The sequence below is a fragment of the Mya arenaria genome, chromosome 2 (assembly GCF_026914265.1).
Source record: "Mya arenaria isolate MELC-2E11 chromosome 2, ASM2691426v1".
Classification (NCBI taxonomy): domain Eukaryota; kingdom Metazoa; phylum Mollusca; class Bivalvia; order Myida; family Myidae; genus Mya; species Mya arenaria.
This window is the reverse complement of record NC_069123.1, coordinates 25061217-25083022: the sequence shown is the minus strand read 5'-3', so window position 1 is coordinate 25083022 and position 21806 is coordinate 25061217. Positions and strand designations below refer to the sequence as shown.

The 21806-nt window shown below is 36.3% G+C and overlaps 2 protein-coding genes across 4 annotated transcripts; both read left to right on the top strand.

The window, feature by feature from the left end:
* The first annotated feature begins 498 nt into the window (after window positions 1-498).
* LOC128241962 (dehydrogenase/reductase SDR family member 11-like) lies at window positions 499-11088 on the top strand. 3 transcript variants are annotated; one of them, XM_052959088.1, is made up of 9 exons: window positions 499-667; window positions 1827-1945; window positions 3479-3574; window positions 5578-5685; window positions 6081-6175; window positions 8974-9106; window positions 9858-9950; window positions 10265-10330; window positions 10654-11088. In XM_052959088.1, exons 1-9 carry the CDS (start codon window positions 616-618, stop codon window positions 10690-10692), a joined length of 801 nt encoding a protein of 266 aa, XP_052815048.1. In that variant the 5' UTR covers window positions 499-615; the 3' UTR covers window positions 10693-11088. The 3 variants fall into 3 exon arrangements, with proteins under 3 accessions (XP_052815048.1, XP_052815049.1, XP_052815050.1); XM_052959089.1 differs by lacking the exon at window positions 1827-1945; XM_052959090.1 differs by lacking the exon at window positions 499-667 and having other exon boundaries at window positions 1943-2050.
* A 3361-nt stretch (window positions 11089-14449) lies between these two features.
* LOC128222862 (dehydrogenase/reductase SDR family member 11-like) lies at window positions 14450-21711 on the top strand. Its single transcript, XM_052932019.1, has 4 exons — window positions 14450-14647; window positions 15165-15260; window positions 15551-15658; window positions 20394-21711. Exons 1-4 carry the CDS (start codon window positions 14516-14518, stop codon window positions 20430-20432), a joined length of 375 nt encoding a protein of 124 aa, XP_052787979.1. The 5' UTR covers window positions 14450-14515; the 3' UTR covers window positions 20433-21711.
* Window positions 21712-21806: the final 95 nt, after the last annotated feature.

Below are 21806 nucleotides of genomic sequence, written 5' to 3'. Positions count from 1 at the left end.
GCAACATGTCGTGTCAAGTAGAATGCCATTAATTAAGTGAAAATACGATAAACTGTGACCAGGAAACGGTGCATGTACGTCTGCTGACCCAAAATTGATATATTTCCCTTGGCGGACTGGCGTGTGCCTTTGAATGCCCTTGAACCGTGGTGTCAGCTTAATTTTAACACTCCTGATACTGAAACTCCTCGTGATGTTTTAAAAAAAATCCTTAATTGAATCGGTTAAATGAGTCAAATGAAGAATGAAACCCATGCAATTCATTTCAATATTATATTGTTACCGTGAGCTGAATTATGTCAGTGTTATCTCAAAACTAAATTGAGCAATTAAAAGCTGAAAGCATACATTATGATGAACTAGTAACAATAGTATATATTTATTTGCAATTTGTATATCAGAAAAGTAAAAACTTATTGAAACATCGTATTCGAAATTTTTGCCTCATTTGATTATAAACTTACAAACATCACGAATACATACTTCAAGTGAGTTATTCGGTTATGAAAGCGAAACAACTAGGAAAGTTGTAAAAATGGAGCGTTGGGTAGGTCGCGTTGCGCTGGTTACCGGAATGTCTTCTGGCATCGGGCGGGCTATTGCCAAGTCGCTTGTATGTCATGGAATGAAAGTTGTGGGTTGTTCAAGAAATATGGATCGGATGAAGGTAATTGTTTTGCTAATTTATTGAATGGTAGTGTATTTGACTACGCTAGATAATGTGATACGCGTTATACAAATTTTCAACCCACGACGCATTTCTTTTATGTTTACTCTAACTGACTTGATTATTAAATATAAGTATAATGAAAAGCCAAAAAGTATAATGTCTTGGGTTTAAAAATTCTGCGAGTCGTTACATAATGTTCTGTCGATTGCCAGACCGTATATTTTCTGTTATTAATAGGGGATTACATATTCAGAGTTCATAAGGTAGCAATATATACCCGTAATTTAACTTTAAGTTCCGGGCGGTGATATTTTCCAGGCGTAGTTTGAATAATATAATGTTTAGTGTAAGAGGCGGAACCCCGGCCGGGGTTCCGGCCGCGTTTTTTGGGGCGAAATATGTAAATGAGGTGGGACGGAATTCCAGGTTACGGGCGGATTTTCAGATTTAGCTTGATTTTTTGTTACGGGCGGAATTTCAGATTACGGGCGGAAATTCAGAATGAGACGGAATATCGGTTGTGGGCGGAATTTTAAATTACGTGCGGAATTTCAGATTCAGACGGAATTTCAGTTACTGGCAGAATTTTAGTTTACGGGCGGATATTCATACATATGTCACATGGAGTTTAATCAATTTTAATTTTATGTGCGCAATAATTTACATGCGAAAACTATGATTAATTAACAGACTGAAAAACAATGTGAATAATCATACTAAAACTTACTCAATTTATTCTGCATTTCAAATATAAATACGCAGAATAATAAAAGTTAAATTATCATATTGGCTTTAAAATATAATTCAAGTCACTAGTACACTTCACAGTAGAATGAGTGCTTCCTTATTGTTCATAAATCTACATTGTACTTCAGGGAACGTCATGGCAGCATTTTCCGTCATATCACATACTCTGGAAATAAGACATTGTATTTTTTTTATTAAACCTTAAGTATTAGCTTTCTTATCATAAGAGAACCGAAAGCTTTTTTTCTCAAAAGAACAACAACAACACACTTATAAAAGTGATATAAGACGAGTGCTATATTACTTAACTCTGTGTATGGATACCTAAGTTTTCGGTATATAATTTTGCACAATGATTTGTAAAAGGGTAACCATGAGCCTTTACTATTGCCTTATGTTTATATTTTAGGCAGTCCACTTGTTATACAGTATCTACCTTCGAGTATTGCCAGTGGCCAAGCATATGCTTTCTTGCCTCACCAGAGCGAGGTTACCCAATACCAGTTCCCCATGGAGTTCGCCAGTTTGGTAATGGTGAACACCTTGTCAACGAGGTCATACATCAAGTTGTCTCCTTTTGCCCCCTTTCGGACAGCAGTGGTACAAGTTTCGTTCTATAAACCTCACTGTGAGGTAATGGCCTCACCTGTAAATAAGTTGAAACTTGGGAAAGTTTTCTTATACCTTACCTTGTAAATAACGTTTTAATGATTTCCTTCTATTGAAATTGTGTATTTCAGGTTTATTTGATAGTATTGTATAATTTACACTCCTGAATTGAAACATGATCCATGGATAACCCTGTAACACATGTCAACAATTACAGAAATAAAGTCATATGTAACATGCCATTTAAATTGCATGCCATAGTACAAGGCTGGTTGAATTGTATTTCAAATAAATGGTTATTAAAGTCAGTTTAGTTAAGAAAATGTTATTTATCTTTGACAAAGTCACAAACTTCTGAGCGTGAGGTTGTATTTGCCATTATAATATCATAACATTATGATTAAACAAACAGGTATAACTAAATTTGTAGTGTTTGTTGCAGCACACTCATTAAGGTAGCAACGATTCCTGAAATAACAGTTTGATTAACATTCTGACATTTGTATGAACAAAATAAGCAGAGAACATGATTATGTTTCGGGAGGCCAGAAGACGTGATGACTGAGCAATATTGAAATGTATTCTTACCACAACAGAGTTGCCTGGGGTTACAGGAGTGGAGATGGTTGGCATGAGTTTTCTTGCGAAGTTGACCTTCTAAGTTGCTCCGATAACTGTAAAAGTTGTTTGATTAATTGCAACAATCACCTTATAACAATTAAATGATGACTTATTTTAGCTGTTTACACAATCCATATTATTTTAATATAACTGCTCTCATTTATACCCTTATTTTATCATGAATTACATCTTTATAAAAAATATATATGGTACATTAATTAATTAATCACTTTAGAGGTTTACTCGAGAAAGCCATTACCTTTGCTGTGAAATTTGGTGATGGAGATGCAGTCGAATTCTATGTGTAAAAGTGGCTGCTGAAATATCAAGAAGAACACATGTATAATGCAGTTATTTCTGTATAATAAATTATTGATTTAAAGATTGTTCTTAAAATTTAGAATAAAACCGTTATTCCAGCATAATGCAGAACTTAATTAACATTTTGTTGTTTAAACAAACATATTAAAATGAATATGTGAACAATAATGATTCCGTCCATACTCCAGGCGGAATTCACCGATTCCGTGCCAATTCCGCCTCAATTCCGCCCGGAATCCGCCCCTTTTTGTCGTACGGGTAGTGTTTTAGACAGTACAGACCGAGCCTTACAAGACATGATTGCTCAGTGTTCTTTAGGTGTTCCATCCTTTATTCACATGCATCTAACGGCCGAAATACTTTACGTTAACATGGACAATGTCGTCAATAATAGCGCTTGTTCAAAGTTTCTGAAATTTTGAGACGATCACATTTTCATTGCCACATTTTTGACTCAATAAAACATGCTTACTTTGGCGTATTGGCTTGAAAATAAATACTGAATTGCAGGAGCTGGCCGACAGTTTGGATGGGGAAAAGGGGTCACTGACGCCCATAGTGTGTGACGTCAGCAAGGAAGAGCAGATTCAAGCCATGTTCGAACAGGTACTGGTATACTTTAAGCGTTTCATCTAGTTAAGTGTGTATCTTTTATTAGTTTTTATACTCCAAAACATACCTCTAGCACTCAGGTACATGCGTAATTGTCACATAATTGTGTGGAGTCTTTTCGTGTTCAAGTTATTTGCCAAGTTACCCCTAGACAAACGCACAAGTGCACACATTTATATCTATAAATAACTAACAAACTAATCTAAGTGGAACGCAAATTGAAACTATGATTAAATAGAATACATTACAGTTTGCTCCTTCTTTATTGATAGAATATCAGCGGATCTTTTAACATAGTAACTTGAAACCTGTGGTGTAACGGACCTTATAAAAAGAAAAGGCTACTCGGTAGATTAGTTGTGTGTAACCGTTGAGTGGACTTTACAAAACAAGAACATGTACGAGATCCTGCGTGCAAAACTGTCGTCTGTAAGAGAATTTGCGAGTGAATCAGTCCTTGAAGAAGAAAACACATATTTAAGTTCTAAGCCATATTTTAAAGTGCTGTACGATATGAGCGTACCTTAGCCTTGGTGTATAACATGTTTGTGGGCTGACTGCTCGGTCACTATTTATAAGGCAAAGATTGAAGGAGCCTCCTCCGTTGTCTGTATTATTTCTATTGCCGAGCACAGGTACTTTGACCCCCTTGATTCCGCTGTACACAATACGGAGTCTGCTCGAAGGTAGTTGGCAAATATTCTCAAAGGTCTCGTCCAGTAGTTTGATGGGAAAGAACTCTGCATGTAGGCTGCAGGTTTTTGTTGAAAATATGCCTCTACTGTAGTGTTTCCAGATCAGTATACGGTATAGTAAGATGGCAAGGGCCTTTACTTAGCCCTGTATCCAGATCAAGTATATGATAGCATGGCAGTTTTACTTACTGGACAGTGTAACCAGATAAGGTTTGAGTTGAGGGCATTTTTAGCTCGACCTTTCGAAGAATAAGGAGATATACTACTCACCCAAGTGCCAGCTTTACACATTGGTTAAGGTTTTGAATGTAAGCACCTGTAGGTCATTATCTCAGCAAATACATAATGTATTGCATTGAAACTTTAGACTTGTGTTCCCAACTATCCAACTTATTTAATTTACCAAGTTATCTAGATAACTCTATCTAGAATATAATGCAAACTATTGCCCTTTATTATTCGACTTAGAAATTCTGGTTAAGGTTTTGCATGTAAGCACTCATAGGTTAATATCTCAGCAACTACTTGATGTATTGTTTTGAGACTTGATACAACGCTACTCACCCATCCAACCTGTTTGTTTGACCAAGTAAGATAACTCTATTTTGCATACAATTCTAATTATGGCCCTTTATTTTTCGACTAAGAAATTCTGGTTAAGGTTTTGCATGTAACCACACTTAAATCAATACCTCAGCAAATACATCATGCATTGCATTGAAACTTTATACACAGGCTCCCAACCATTCAACCTTCTTAATTAATCAAGTAAGATAACTCTATCTTGCATATGATTTAAATTTTACCCCTTTATTATTCGACTTAGCAATTATGGTTAAGGTTTTGTATGTAAGCACATGTAAGTCAATAACTCAGCAACTACTTGATGTTTTGCATTGAAATCTATATTGCATATAATACAAATTTTGTCCCTTTATTATTTGACTTAGAAATTCTGGAAAAGGTTTTGCATTTAATTTTACTTTACAGTGATCCATGCATGTTTCACCAATTCGTATCTTAAAAGCGGCGGAATAGTCGAGCGCGCTGTCTCGGTGACAGCTCTTGTTGTTATAATTATCTCCCATGACGCCTCTATTTTAGGTAAAAAATAACAGATGAACCCGATGAGTACATGTTTATGAAATATATCTTGTTTTGTTTCCATACCTGGCCACAGTTTAGGTGAGAAGACGTGTGTGTGAAGCCGAAAACGACGGGCAGTGGGCACAACGCTCATCTCATGGCTGAAGCTCCCGTTGGTGTTATATCAATTATCATTTTGCTGTTTAATGTTTCCAGATCCGGTCACAACTCGGGGGTGTGGACGTTTGTGTGAACAGCGCGGGCCTTAGCCATGACGCCCCTCTGTTGACGGGTGCCACTGAACAGTGGAGAAATATGATGGAGGTATCAGAGCATATTGTGGCCTCAGTGGAAAACAGTTGTAACTCGATATTGAAATAAACAGTTTAGTAGGGGGTACAGCAGTCTTGCGCTAAGTCCTCGAAAGAAGCGAATGTGATTGGGAACACTTTTATCCACGTAAACATTGATTATTTACATGTACGTATTAAAATGGGAGCCAGACAAAACATCCAATGGACAAAACCTACCCTGACAAAATGATGTGGGAGGTTTTGTCCACTTAGACAAAAATAAGATGTGTCCTAGGGATGTTTTGTCCGACATCTTATTAAAATACTATTTACTAAAATTTCCTACTCAAGGTATTACATATGACTTTGAGATTTTATTGTTATGGTTATGACCAACCACGCTTCCAACCAAACCCTTATCACCAGGTGAACGTGCTGGGACTGTGCGTGTGTACCCGGGAGGCTGTCAAGTCCATGCATGAGAGGGGTGTGGATGATGGCCACGTCATACAGATAAACAGGTAGAGGCAGAGTCCAACCTGACTCAATTACATAACCCCCTTTCTTTATGTTTTAACATACATGTACCAGCCTCCCTCCAAATTCTTTCATTATATCCGCATTCATATGAAGAAAACTTGTCCATTTTCCCAAAAAATGTATAGTATTTTCCCAATTTGATAAAATGCAGATTACGTTATTGAATAAAAAGGCAATGAATTTCTTGAAAAATAAACAAAACTTGACATGACTATCTCTTTCACAGCATAATGTATGTATATAAAAAGTGAAAACATGTATATTTGCCATAATATTAGCTTTTTTCGCCTGATTTTGTATTTTTCCTCAAACTCAATTTTTTTCCAATTTGCAAGGCACAGGCAGTGAAAATAATCCCGAAAAAAATCGCTCACAGTCAGTGGAGCTTTTTACTGTTGCATCGAATAAAAAAGCCAACCAAAGAGGTTTTGATATGGTCTAATCGATTGTTCAATGGTTGTCGAGTGACGGATTGATTGTTGGCGCTTGTTGATCTTTAAGTCGGCGAACGCTAGCAACTGATCAGCACAAATTTGGAGATCGATTGGCCGCTGACCGTTCACCGAACACCGATTAGTAAAAACGACCGTTTGGCGAGCAATCGCTCGTCAAGCGTTCGCCTACCGTTCGAAAACTGAAGGCTAACATTTTTTCACATGTAGCGGACATATTGCAGATAGGTACACGCATTAGGCGATGATAACTCTTTTGGAGTTTGCCGAACGATTGAAACAACCGTGCAGTACAAAACACTGTTGAAGCCATTGCAGGCTTTTTTTTAAACGAAAGAAAATAATTACGTAGAATGGTTGCGATTGCAGCTTTCGAAAACTCCGTGATCTCATCTAGACTAGTACTACCTTTGTTGTCTCCTTCTTCTGCAGTACACCCTAAAGACAATGCTTACTGACTCAGTATATTCATCCTGTTGACATAAGATAATGTGCTGCTGAACCATGTTGGTGCTGAACCATGTTGGTTAATATTCTCTTCAAAGGATTGTAGAATATATCTTCTATCATTCACGTAGCCGTATATGTTTAAACGTGCAGGATTCAGCTGCGTTATATGTTAGTCTCTTTTCTTCAATAGTTTGGGCAATACTGCGACAGTCTTCCAAAGCTACTAGTAGTTGCTGAAGTAGGCTCGAGTAACGGTCGGTCGTACAGCAGTATGGCGACCAGTCGACAAGTACAAAATCGTGCAAACGCGGGTCATTAAGATAGTCGGCAGGGGTCGGCGATCGGTCATTATGATAAAATAGACAATGCATTTCTATAAACTTTTTTATGTAGACCACTTCTGCATAGTTATTTGATCAAAATATGAATTAATTAAAAAGTTGAAAATTCACCGTTTCTGTTCCTTATTCGAGTTTGAATAAGGAATAGGGAACCAGTTCCTTATTCCTTATTCGACTAAGTGTACGTTATAAAGAAATTGAAACTCTCCATCCCTTTAAATAAGTCAATGCATTTATTCAAGTTGTTTGAAAAGATCAATTTTTGATATTTCTTAAAAAAACTAGCAAATTAAGCACATTGAAATTGAGTATTTTTCGTAAATTCTGTTACTTATTCGGTTTTCGGAACGTTTTTAAAGCACTTGAAGCACTAAAACCTTCTTGAATAGACAATGCATTTCAGTAAACTTTTTATGTAGACCACTTCTGCATAGTTATTGGAAAAAAAAATGTATTACTTAAAAAGTTTTTATTCCTTATTCGAGTTTGAATAAGGAATAGGGAACTAGTTCCTTATTCGTTTTTTTTTTCTATTATCGTGCATTATTTTATTCACAAAGTTGTTTAATTGTTATGAAAATATGAAACACATCACAAAGAAGTGATTTTATGCATATCTACAATTATTTATTTTGAATAAGGAATAAGGAACCAGTTCCCTATTCCTTATTCGAAAAAGGAATAAGGAACTAACTTATCGTCCATCTTTATGTGTGTGTATGCACTTTGAGTTACAATGTAGATTTAAGATTGTAATACAGGTACCATTTTTCAAGTTTCTTAAAATGTAATTGGAAACACATGATTTTTATTGTATTATTTTTAAAGCGTTTTATTAGGTACTGTGTTACATATATATATATATGTAAGCTTTTTCTGCCCCAAAGGTAGGGAACATTACCCTTTTTTATCAATAGTATATAGCTGGTGTATGTAAAATCATAAATTCAATGAGTTGAATGTGTATGACGTCGCACACTATAACGAAACCCATATCGGAGCAACAGAAAGATGAAAAACTCTTAAACTTACACTTATTATATAATATTATTTTCATTTATTTTGCTGCGGGCCACAAGCCGTATGGAAATAGCCGAGTAGAAATTTCCACAGGTGTCCGGTGCGTCGTTTGACCCCCATCCCCTCTACTACCCCCGCCCCCTCTACAACCCACCATTCCCCCCCCCCCCCCCAAGTATATGATATACTTTTTCATAGATGGAAAATTGTCAGAAGTTGGATGTAATGTCATATTATGATGTTTAAACAATATCTTGATATTTTTGAGAAATTTGGAAAAAAATGGTGGGTTGTAGAGTGGGCGGGGAGTAGTAGATGGGTCGGGGTCAAAACAATGCATCGGACACCTGTTGAAATTTCTATAATGCTCAAAAACGTTTGCAGTTTCTTCTTTAATATATACATGTAGTTGAAGCACGAGGAGCAAGTTATACGCCTCTATATAGCCCATTGTACATGTTACAGTAAGTGATATAATATTTTTGTATGTAATTTACCTTTTACTTTTATATTCAGTGGAGTAGGACACAAGCAGTATGCGAATAACCCAAGTGGACATTTCTACAGTGCAACAAAGTTTGCTGTTACATCTTTAGTCGATGGCCTAAGGAATGAGTTGTATGCCTCCAAAACCCATATCCGCGTCACAGTAAGTACAATATATACAATTACTGCATTCTAACTTTTTGTTCTTCATATATTTACAGTGTGTGTATACCACGTGACGAATTGCGTCATAAAAGCTACGTCGAAAGGCAACACTTTGCTTTAAATGAAGACTTAAAGCTGCACTCTCACAGATTGAACATTTTGACAACTATTTTTATTTTTTGTCTTGGAAAGAGCAAATTTTGGCGTAAATATATGCAAACCAATGATATAAGATTGTGGACAAAAAATCAGATCGTAGATTTTCATATTTCCGTTCGAACATTAGTGTTTTATGGTTTAAATGCGAAAGCGTTCTGACCACCTTTCAAGATGTTTTCAAGACATGTAGCACGCTTTAGATGATTAATTTGGAAGATGTACTACTCTCAAATAATTATTCATCATCAAAACAAAATGAGAAATAAACGCATGACTTGCTAGAATATGGCTAATGAAGCAAAAAAATCTAATTAATTTGTTGACATGCGGAGGGATATATTTTATGTAAATAGAGCAATGTTATATAACAGATGTATAATACAGAAAAATAAGTGATGGCTATATTAAACCGTAAAACAAGGTATATAGCATGTGATAAAAAACTAAAGCATCGTCTTCTCGACGTTTCTATGTATGATAAAGGAACCTTGTTGAAAAAAACGAATCTAAAACAATGACGCGTTGTCACAGAAGCATAATGATCTTGCTGTATGCCTAAACACACAAAATGTTTTATTGTATCTCCACAGAGCATCAGTCCTGGCCTTGTAGAGACCGAGTTTTCACACCGGATGTTCACGCACAAACAAGAAGTCGCCGTGGCAAAATACAGCCAATTTGAGGTATGCAGCGGGATAAATAAGTTGCGCACAACTTTTTCTTTTCATAAACTTTTTCCGGCTTAGAATGCAAATAAATGTTTTCTGTACTAATTTTTTATTATGATTTAAATGATATTCCTTTTATAAAAACTGAAATTGATATTTTTCCCCCACAAATTGGTGCTTATTTATGCTGTTATGAAGTTTTAAACCACATGGTCAGCATTTTAAAGGTTCAGGAATAAATCATTAAATATCAAAATATGTCTATATGGATATCGCTGTCTTTTAAATTTAAAAAAGCTAAATCTTAAAGCAGTTTTCAATATTGTCAGAATCTGAAGCCAGAAGATATTGCGGACGGTGTGATATACGCACTCGGTGCTCCGAAACACGTGCAGGTAAACCATCTATTAAGATCTACAATAAAACGCCCATACAAATTACTAGTATATACTTACTGGCCACGTTCATGTCTCCGCTTATTGGAGCGCTAGACAATTCGTATATGGTGTTCGCACATATGTGTGGGCCAATGACACTCGAGGATTTACCCCATTTACTTATCATGTACAGCAGATTTGATGGTGAATACAAGAGTTATGCGATTTACAGAAAATTGTGCGAGCTTTCTCGGTGCGCTCGATCCATTTGCTATAGACCGCCAAATTGAACTCTAACATAAACTTCAAACACTAATCTTCTGAAGTGACTTTCTTTCCAGGTCCATGAAGTTATGATCAACCCAACGGAGCAGCCGTAATATTCGGTGTCCTGTTGAGGTTTTCGACTAAGTGTTCATAGTTCGCCGAGTTAAATGAACTCCAGCGAGACTTCTACCAAAATGTATCTAAGGATAGTCTCAATATGACTGGGAATGACTGTCTGTTTAAACTCATGTCCCCTTAAGCATATAAATACATTGAGGGAACACACCCCATAATGATACCTATGGGTGCGGGCAGACCTTTATAAACTCCTTAAATTATTTACATTTCGCCCAGTCATTGTGTCTTTTTTGTTTTTCCAATGTTATCAACTTTATATAAAATACATTTATCTTCCATTTTGACTATCATATACACGGTGCCTATTTTAAAGTTTCTACAATGTGTACATATTTCGACCAGTGCAATTATTAATAAACTTCCAAAATTAACTACAGTCACTTTTAACTCTTTACCCTTTTAGCATTTAAATATACCGAGGAGACAGCCGTCGCCCATAATGCTACCTATGGGTGCGGGCAGACCTTTATAAACCCAAAAACAACATTTATATTTCGCCCAGTAATTGCGTCATTTTATTTTTGCAACTGTCATTAACTTGAATTAGATACAATTATCCTACATTTTGCAGCCATAAAAAGGTAAAATTGGCGCGACATTGCCATACATATATATACATTTATTAATGAAATATAACTACAACAGGTAAAGTCATGAAAGCAACAACAAAAAATCTTTGTTAAAATGTAGTTATTTTACCGATCCTTATTGACAAACCCGAACAACAACTGGCAGATTCATATTAAAGCAGGATTTCCTTATTTTAATACTAATTTTAATCAATTTACAATAATGCTACAAACGCTTTTTGGCGAAATTATAGAATGTTCAATGTATGTTAACAGTGGAGCTCTTGTTGGAACTTTGGTGATGTACTTTCATTGCTACAAGGAATGATTATTTCACATGAAATGTTGTTCGATGTCTGACACCTTGAACGAGTCCCATTTTTAAGATCGGATAAATATTGCCTTCCTTTTATGTTGTAAAAACAATTTAAATGTTGTTGAGTAAGAACATGAAAACATTCTAGAAACTGGGGTCTTGTATGAGGGATCAAATATTCATCGTACATACAAAAACAATTTATATATATTAGTTTAACACAAAACCGGCTTGTTTATGCTTTTCTGTGGTTTATAGAAAATTACCGGTGCAATACAAATGATATTTCACTGTTTCAAACAGTGAAATAAGAAATTGATATTTTTGCTGTTTTGAATTTTTAGTCCGCTTTCACTTAAAACTCGCGCTCCAAATTAAACGTCAGTGCGTACAGAGCTGGGACACAATTTTAAGACGTAATTTCAGGTTATGTTCGCTCGTTAGAATATGGCTCTTGGAGCTTACTCGGTGAAATATCTTGCGGTGAAAAAGCACAATTATTCTCAATTTGTAAGCTGACGTTGCTTATTTCGAGTGTAATTCAATCATTTGGTATTTTTAAATTGATTGCTCAAAAACTGTCTTTGAAGGCCACATTTTTCATTAACGTTAAATCACTTTATTAGGTTATGTCAAAATATCCATCACTTTTCTATAGTTAAGATGGTCTAGTGATTATAAGGTCGGTTTACTGTTTTTGTCTTAAATTGAACGGTGTGGATAAGTACCTAACTAAAATCAAAATACTTTTTTTAATACAATGATTGTATTTTTAAAATGTCATTTGCATTTGTGACACTTATTTAATGTTTAACGAAAGTTCTTGATAATATTACGATATCTTGACACGTGCGTTTGTTGAAAACATAAGAGAGATGCTCGATATTTGGTCGATTTGTCACATGAGCTGATTCCATACGCACGTGTTCAATGTGTCTAGAAAGACACATGTACATGAATTATGAGGATTTCTTGTTCCTAAAAGCACTACCGCCTTTCCAAACCTATACAGTCGATGGACATAGATACTTTTCAATGCCTTTCCGGAAACGGTTGCAGAACGTTTTCTAGGAGAAGATAGAAAAACGTTTATACCGCCAGAAAAAAATGATAAATTTTCATAAAGACCAGGTATGCCAGGTAGGACAGATTAAGGGATCATATAAATGTTTCAGTATGTAACACCGTAGTTCAGCTATAAAAGTTTCGAAGTTGTTGGTGTTGCTCTTTTGGAATTCGGTTAAATCATCAACGACATGACGAATACACTGCGTCTTTTTTCGATGTGAATACTGTTAAGAGACTTAACCAATGATTCATTTGTTCCGTATTTTTGCCGGATCCTATCTTTCTGATACGATGACATTCTTATAATGTGTTTGTTTAGCACAAGTAAATGGATCGCGACGCGTCCATCACTAAGTTTATGTTTCTAACACGATTCTTTCTAACACACTGTGACCTTTCCTTATGATGAAGGTGGGTATTGTGCTAGCCGTTTCAATTCCCCGTCGCTGTGTGTCAACAATGTCTCTATTTAATACAACTGGTTATTACCAAACATTTTTTTTTATATTTATATATACAAGAATGGTACACTTAAACTGACAACACAGTCACGCAATGCTAATATCTAGAATGCACTAACAAATCTGTGCATTCTAATGATGGATGGCTTACATTAAATGACAAGAACAGTTGTGATAATATAAGTCGGTCGTCAGTGACAATGGTTTCTGTTTTCGATTTGGAGGAGAGTACAGCATTTTAATTGCTAGGCAGTACTTTCATGAACTGAAATATTGGAGCAGATACGCTTTTATACTATTAACTAGTTCTGAATGTTTGGGTAAGTTTCGATAAACTGAACGTGCACCCACGGTGGTATCGCTTATATATGTATGGTTATTTGGAAAGTTGTATAATTTGATATGCTAATTTGGATTTGTGGCCAATATGTAGATGAATAGATACAAAGAGGAATCCTGTTCCCTGGTGTAACCTTTGCCGTTAACGTCGTCACCTTGTCTTAAATTGTCCACTCTTTATCAAACACACTTTAGCAAACTCCTGCCCATGGTCGCCAAACTAACAAATGAGGTACATGTAATTACCTTGAAGATGCACTCTTACTCCCAAATAAGATTTACCACAATTAAGAAAATTGTTTTATATACCAAAAAGGATGAATACAATGGTTCTTATGAAGGATACTGGGTTAAAATTGAAAGAAAGTGCAGAAAACACGGTATTTCTACCTAATGAGACGATAGTAGAACACTGTAAACATTCTAGCACTCACCAATCAATTAATATTTTTGCGTTTTCAGCTTTTAAATAAAAAGGTTACAATCTTGTTATCAGTAATTAATATTTTCCATAAATGCATATTTTAGTTAGTGGTTAAAGGTTTATCATTCAAAATTGATGTTGGTAATACATGTGTATGTATTGAATAAGAGTGTCACTTTAAAAGACACCGTATTTCATATTTTTGAAACAAGATGCAGTTTTCCCCCTATCTTTTATGCCAGTTCTACGATCCAGGGGCGTACCTGAAGCATTTTGAATCGTACGCCTGTATGCATGAGTAAGCCATCTTGTGGTCTGCCGAAAATGTTATATGAGTGGAAGCTGGACGAATGACTCCTCACGTAGAAAAATCTAATCAATTCAGTTATCGAAGAACCATGTGGTGTCAAGCAGAATGTCATTTACATTCGGTGAAATTACGTACTGTATCCAATAAAACGTTGCACGTTTATGTATACACACTACATTATCGTTGTCTATTCAGATTTTTTTTAAATTAATTAATTCACTTCGGCGTGCTTGCGTGTGGTTATGACGATTACATAATTCAGAGGAGTAAATTGCTCTGAAAACAGCGAAACTAGGACTAAAGTTGTAAAAATGGACCGTTGGGTTGGTCGCGTTGCGCTGGTTACCGGAATGTCTTCTGGCATCGGGCGGGCTATTGCCAAGTCGCTTGTATGTCATGGAATGAAAGTTGTGGGCTGTTCAAGGAATATGAATCGGATGAAGGTATTTGTTTTGCTAATTTATTGATTGGTTGTGTATTTGACTTCGCTAGATAATGTGATACGCGTTTTCCCAATTTTGAACTACGACCCTTTTCTTTAATTTTTACCTTAACTGACTCTATAATTAAATATAACTATACCGAAATGCCTAATAGTATAATGTCTTGTGTTTAGAAAATACTGCGAGTCGCGATGTTCCGTCGTTTGTCGGGCCGTATTTTCTGTTATCACTAAGGTTTTATATATTCAGAGTTCATTAGGTACCAAGATTGTTTTTAGACACTCTGACATTGGAGACATACCCACAAAAGACATAAATGCTCAGTGTTTTTCAGGAGTTCCGTGCTTTATCCACATAAATCTTGCAACCGAAATATTGTGAACGGTAACATGCCGTCAATAATAGCGCTTATTTTTCGGAAATTTTGAGACGATCACAATTGCATTGCCATAATGTTTTACTCAATAAAAACATGCTCACTTTGGCGTATTGATTTGAAAATAAATACTTATTGCAGGAGCTTGTCGACAGTTTGGACTGTGAGAAGGGGTCACTGACGCCCATTATGTGTGACGTCAGCAAGGAAGGGCAGATTCAAGCCATGTTCGAACAGGTATACGTGAAGCGTTCCATCTTTTTTACTGTGTATCTTTGATTAGTTTTATTTTCCAAAACATACCTCTAGCACTCAGGTATGTGCGTGATTGCCGCTTAATTGTGCCAAGTATTTTCGGTACTTTAACTCTCTTGGTTCTACTGTGCACAAGTTGGAGTCTGCTTAAAGGTAGATGGCATCCTTAAACGACCGGCAGTGGGCATGACGCTCCTCTCATGGCTGAAGCTGCCATTGTTGTTATATCAATTTAATATCATTTTTATGCGTTGTTAATTTAATGTTTCCAGATCCGGTCACAACTCGGGGGTGTCGATGTTTGTGTGAACAACGCGGGCCTTAGCCATGACGCCCCTCTGTTGACTGGTGCCACTGAACAGTGCAGAAATATGATGGAGGTATCAGAGCATATATAGCAAATTGCAGCCTCAGCTGAAGACAGTTGTAACTCAATATTAAAATAGTAGAGGGTACAGCAGTCTTCCTCTAAGCCCTCGAAAGAAGCGAATGTGATTGAGAACACATTTATCCACGTTAAAATTATGTTTATTTTCTTATGTAAATGGGAGCCAGACAAAACATCACATGGAAAGAGCCCCACCATGTCATTTCTGACTAGGTGGACAAACATCCCTGATCATTTTGATCATTGTAAGATTTTAAATGGTTATCTACAGTTGCTCTCAGCAAAAATGGACTACTAATGACACCAAAAGGAACTTGCAAAACCTGTCCTCCTGAATATTTTCAGCCTCTGACGTAGGGTTATCACATTCCTTTAGCCAAAGGAAACGAGTGACATCGCGCTGAGTGGGCTGTAATCTTATTTGAAGGAACGCCTTTTCTATATCAGCAAGGACAGCTACAGGTTGTATTCTGAATCGCAGTAGCATACCACATAGGTCCTGAAGCATCACTGGTCCCCTGTACATGCACTCGTTTATGCTCTTATTTCATTCTTCGTTCTCGCTGAAGCATCATAAACGATGCAGTTGTCTTTTGTGGTGTCATCACGGCATGATGAGAAAAATAATGTACAACCCATGACTTCGATTTTGTTCAACTTTCTCAATCACTCCCGGGTTCAATTGATCTTTCATAACTGCATCATATTTTTGTAACAACTCAGGTTTGTTCATACTGCAAAGTATCAATAATCATTTTCATAGCAATTTTGTCATCAGAAATGTTCTGTTTGTCTACGATACCTACAGTCTATACATTCCAAAAGTCCTCTTTTTTAGGGTTTACAGGCACAACACTATCAACATTAGCAAACAGGTTAGTCTTCGTACCCGTTTTGCCGTGCGTCACGAGAAGCATGCGCGGACTATCATGATGTATTGATCAATTGTTCTTCCAGTTAAGATCCGCCCAGCTTAGACCCCAGTAAGAAAAGATCAGAGTGTAATTCGATCCTTTGGCAGAGAATAAAGTCAAGGTAGTAGTCGTTCCCAACCAGCATTTCTACTGACGACGACTCGTTTTATATTGGTAATGTGTCTGCCAGATCAACACTTCCAACGATATGCCTTAGTTGCTCTGTTTCCAAAATACTCACTGGACTCCGATGCAAATTACCACTTATTGTCGGAACAATATTCACACTTATATTTGCACCGTTTTTTAGTTTAACATCAATGTTAGCAGACTTTGTTCTGGTACGTTGCGTACTGTTACTGCCAAACGTTACTAGGTGTGTCTGTTGTTCTCCCGTTTCTTTGAGTTGTAACTTGTTTGCTAGTTTTTCGGTGATATACGTTCGATGAGATCATGAATCCAGTATAAGTCTTACAGACTGGTCGTGAGACGTTTCTGGATTTTTTATACTAGTATCCGTTAACGCTGTCTGCATACGAACCATTTCACTTGGCGATATAAGAGTATTTTCATTGTTAATAGCACTGGCTTGGTCAGTTATTTCGTTTGGTAAATGTGACATCATTTCTCTTAGTTTAGATTTGTTCGGACACAAACTCCGGTGATGTTTGCTCACTTCACCACAGTGGGTACACAATTTGTTTCTCTTGCATTCAGTTGAGTTGTGACCTGTCTTCAGACACTTAAAAAACTGTCCTTTAATTATTTTTTTCGCTCACTTATGGTCCGATATTTGGTACCCTCATCACTCCAGTGCTTTTGCTGGCAGTAACGACATTAATCAGCGTAGTTTTCAGCCTGTTTCCTAGCTGTGGGTTGCTTTTTAACTGCTGTCAATACGTGAACAGAACTCGTATAAGTTCTTATTGTTGGTTGCCTTGAAACGTTGTGTTTTATTCCTGATTGCTGTGGTTTCATGGATCTTTTTATCAGGCTCTTTGCATTTCTTCTCTGTCCTTTCTCGAACTAAAATATATTCACGTAGCCTGTCTCGCAGTCGTAATATATTCCATTTAATAGTTGCTCCGTTCAGAATTTCCAACTGAACCAGTACTTCTTCCGGCAATTTAGCTCTTACCATTGACATAACAACGTCTTGGTTGATGTCTTGTTTCATTACATATAGGCTGTGTAAATGCCTTTCCACAGTATCAAGAAATGCTCTTAAACTGTCTGTTTTATTTGTTGTAGTTTGTAAATTGATCAACTTATTAGAATGTAAGTCAACAACCTCTTGCACATTTTCAAAGCGTTCTTTCAGAATACCGTCGAAATTTGCTTCAGATAACGTGAGGCCTGATATTGCTCGATTGGCCTCTCCGTAAACTTTACCTCTCAAATAATTGAACTTTTCGCTGTTGGAAAGTGTGGTGTTTTCATGCACAGAACATGTAAACGAATTCCAAAATTCACTCCACTTAGTTTTATCCCTATTAAAGGAGATTAAATCTAACTTTGGTAACTTCAGAGCCTTTACCTTTGTTCGTTTGATTCTCAGTAAGTTTGTCCTGTTGTTGTATTTATTTCTAGATTAGCTTTTGCATGTATCTCTGAACATGTTTCTTCACTTGTTTCAGCTTTCATACTCTGTGTTTCATTCTTTTGTTTAACACTAAGAAGCATTTCATTAAATTGCTGTAAAATAACAGAACACTCCACTGCCTCTGCACATCTTCATCTGTAATTTGCTCAACAAACACTTTACCACTTTCATCTACCGCAACTTCCAATTTTCACGTTGATGCTCTAACTTTTCGCAATACCCATTGAGACTTTTAATACACCTGTTTGTTTCTGAAATATCGTTTTGTAGTACATTCCTAAACCTAGTCCGCACACCTTTGAAATGAGTAACACTTGTCATTTTTGATTGAATTTACTAGCACTTTATTATTCCAAATAGTAGCTTTCACTTCACGTAATCCGGCTCGCTGGATACTATTTTATTTTACTTTGAAACCACAAGAAAGAATAAATCTATTATTTTTTTTACCATTTATTTTTATGGTCTCAACAGTTATTTTATTTTAACACAAAGCGTTTCAATCTAATCCTTTTAACACTGCTTATTTTATTTTATCTCACCAGTCAGCCCTCAAAACCCACTTAAATACTTTTTTGTACTCAAATCAATCATTATGTCTCCCCCATTCATGGGGAGACATATTGTTTTTGCCCTGCCCGTCAGTCAGTCAATCCGTCAGTCTGTACGTCACACTTCGTTTCCGCTCAATAACTATAGAAGGCTTAGACCCAGGAACTTCATACTTGGTATGCTAGTTGGTCATGACTAGTAGATGACCCCTATTGATTTTGAGATCACTAGGTCAAATGTCAAGGTTGCCGTGACCTTGAGGTGAAGAAACGGTTTCCGCTCAATAACTAAAGATCCTTTGGGTCCAGGAACTTCATACTTGGTATGCTAGTTGTTAATGACTAGTAGATGACCCCTATTGATTTTGAGGTCAAAGGGTCAAAGGTCAAGGTTACCTTCAGGGAAGAAACGATATGTTGGCGGTGACCTTAAGCTTAAAATTGGTTTCTGCTCAATAACTAAAGATCCTTTGAGTCCAGGAACTTCATGCTTGTTATGCTTGTTGGTCATGACTAGTAGATGACTCCTATTAATTTTGAGATCAGTAGGTCAAAGGTCAAGGTCGTCGTGACCTTGAGGTAAAGAAACGGTTTCCGCTCAATAACTAAATAACGCTTGTACCCAGGAACCTCATACTTGGTATGCTAGTTGGTCATGACTAGTAGATGAAGCCTGTTGATTTTGAGATCAGTAGGTCAAAGGTCAAGGTCGCCGCCAAGGTCGCTGTTACCTTCAGGTAAAATGTTGGCGGTGACCTTAAGCTTAAAAATGGTTTCTGTTCAATAACTAAAGAACGCTTGTACCCAGGAATTTCATGCTTGGTATGCTAGTTGGTCATGACTAGTAGATGACCCCTATTGATTTTGAGATCAGTAGGCCAAATCAAGGTCGGAGATGATGTTCACTATTTAATACGGGTGAATAAACCAAACTTAACTGTTGGTTCGTCTCCAGTCCAAAACTACAAATTTCATGTCCATCATTTATTTTTTCTTAGCTATGACCACACAACAGAGGAGAGAAGCGCTTTTTCAAAAAAGCAATCTCTAGTTTTATTTGTTTTTATAACATATTCACAAACGACGACAATTTTCATCACCAGACACTCATTTTATGAAACTAACGTTCGCGCCAAAATACCCCGTGACTACACAAAGGGCGGAGCTAGTCGGTCAAATATGTGCCAACACCAAATACGTTTAGAATTTATTTTGGCGATTTACAAAAAAAATTGCACTTTTAGAACTGTTAATAACCAGGCCCCGCTTTTTAAATTACTTAAAACAAAATTAAGTTATGAGCACTTTTATATACTTTCTGTAATATTTACTTCCTTGAGAGTTTTTTAAACTTTAAATACATGTATGAGTTAACTTAAGGATAATCACATTAAACCTTTTTTCATTATTCAAATTTTAAATATGTATTTTTGGCGAATTTGAATAAGCTACTAATGCCTGTTAAGCTTTAGAAGTTTCGAGAAATGGGACCAGTTTCAAATCAAACCGAGATTGCTGGTTTCATGCTTGCGAACACGAAGAAGCTCTCCTCCAGAAATAATTTAAATATGAAAAAAAAAATGATGATGAAAAAAGGAAGCAATCAATATTTTTACTGATCGTTTAAACACTCATCTTCTGAAATGACTATCTTTTCAGGTCCATGAAGTTAGCATCAACCCAACGGAGCAGCCGTAATATTCGGCGCTCTGTTAAAAGTTTTGACTATGTGTTCATAGTTCAACTCCATTGGGACTACTACCAAAACTCATCATAAGATTGTCTCAATGAGACTGGGAATTACAGTTTCTTTAAACTCATGTCCCTTAAAGCATTTAAATACACTGAGGGAACACCCCATAATGTTACCTATGGGTGCGGGCAGACCTTTATAAACTCAAAAAATATTTATACTTTGCTCAGTCATTGTGTCTATTTTTGTTTTGCAAATGTTATCAACTTTATATAAAAAATATGTATCCTTCCCTAGTCATATATTCGGTGCCATATTTGAAGTCTCGACAATGTTTACATATTTCGACGAGGTTAACTCAAGTGGGACTATTCCTCAAGCTTCAAAATGTATTACAGTCACTTTTATCTCATGTCACTTTTGGCATTTCGCGAGGGTAAATACACTGAGGAGACGAACCTCATAATGCTATTTATGGGCGTTAGAAGATCTTAATAAACTCCAAAATAACGTTTATATTTGGCCAAGTCACTGTGTCATTTTAATTGTATAGCCCTGACAAACGAAGTTCGAAGGGGGTATATTGGAATCACTCTGTGGTCGGTCGGTCGGTCGGTCCGTTGGAATTTTTCTTGTCCGCATGGTAACTTGAAAACTACTGGATGGAATTTAACCAAATTTCATACATTGATAGAACAAAATGAGATGAAGTGCTATGTACAATAACCATAACTCTGTTTGAGCTTATTACATGCATCTAACTTATTTAGAACAATTTATAAGTTATTAGTATAATGCAAAACAGTTTAGTGTATGCCTTTCCGTGATTTTATAGAGAATTATCAGTGCAATAAAATTGATATTTCACTATTTCAAACAGTGATATGTTTACCGTTTCGAAATTTAAGTCCCCTTTCAATTAACTCACGCACAAAATTAAACGTCAGCGTGCACAGAGCTGGGACACAATTTAAAAACGTCATTTCAGGTTACTTTCGCTCGTAGAATATGGCTTTTGGTGCTACCTCGGTGAAATATCTTGCGATTGGGCGGTGAAAAAAATGAGTCTATTTGTTAACTATACAGCCATTTGGTATTTTGAAATAGATTCCAAAAGCTGGAACCCTTCTCTAAATGTTGATATTTGCTTAAATATCGTTTTTGAAGACCACAGTTTTCATAATAACGCTAATGACCACTGAATTACGACTTTGTTGTTGTGTGATTGGTTGATTGACATTATCACGTGATGTTATCAATATATTATTAAAATGTCAGAATATCCATCGTCTTTCTATAAGTCCAGGTGACCTAATGGTAAGGCGTCGGTCATTTTTTTTTAATTACTGGCGTGGGATTGCATCCGACTAAAAACAAAA

Bases quoted from the DNA above. Each gene is read 5' to 3' on its own strand.
- LOC128222862 (XM_052932019.1), top strand. From the start codon at position 14,516: ATGGACCGTTGGGTTGGTCGCGTTGCGCTGGTTACCGGAATGTCTTCT. The intron at 14,648-15,164 runs GTATTTGTTTTG...TACTTATTGCAG, and splicing joins GGAATATGAATCGGATGAAG to GAGCTTGTCGACAGTTTGGA. The intron at 15,261-15,550 runs GTATACGTGAAG...TAATGTTTCCAG, and splicing joins TTCAAGCCATGTTCGAACAG to ATCCGGTCACAACTCGGGGG.
- LOC128241962 (XM_052959088.1), top strand. From the start codon at position 616: ATGTCATGGAATGAAAGTTGTGGGTTGTTCAAGAAATATGGATCGGAT. The intron at 668-1,826 runs GTAATTGTTTTG...TTTATATTTTAG, and splicing joins GAAATATGGATCGGATGAAG to GCAGTCCACTTGTTATACAG. The intron at 6,176-8,973 runs GTAGAGGCAGAG...TTTTATATTCAG, and splicing joins CACGTCATACAGATAAACAG to TGGAGTAGGACACAAGCAGT.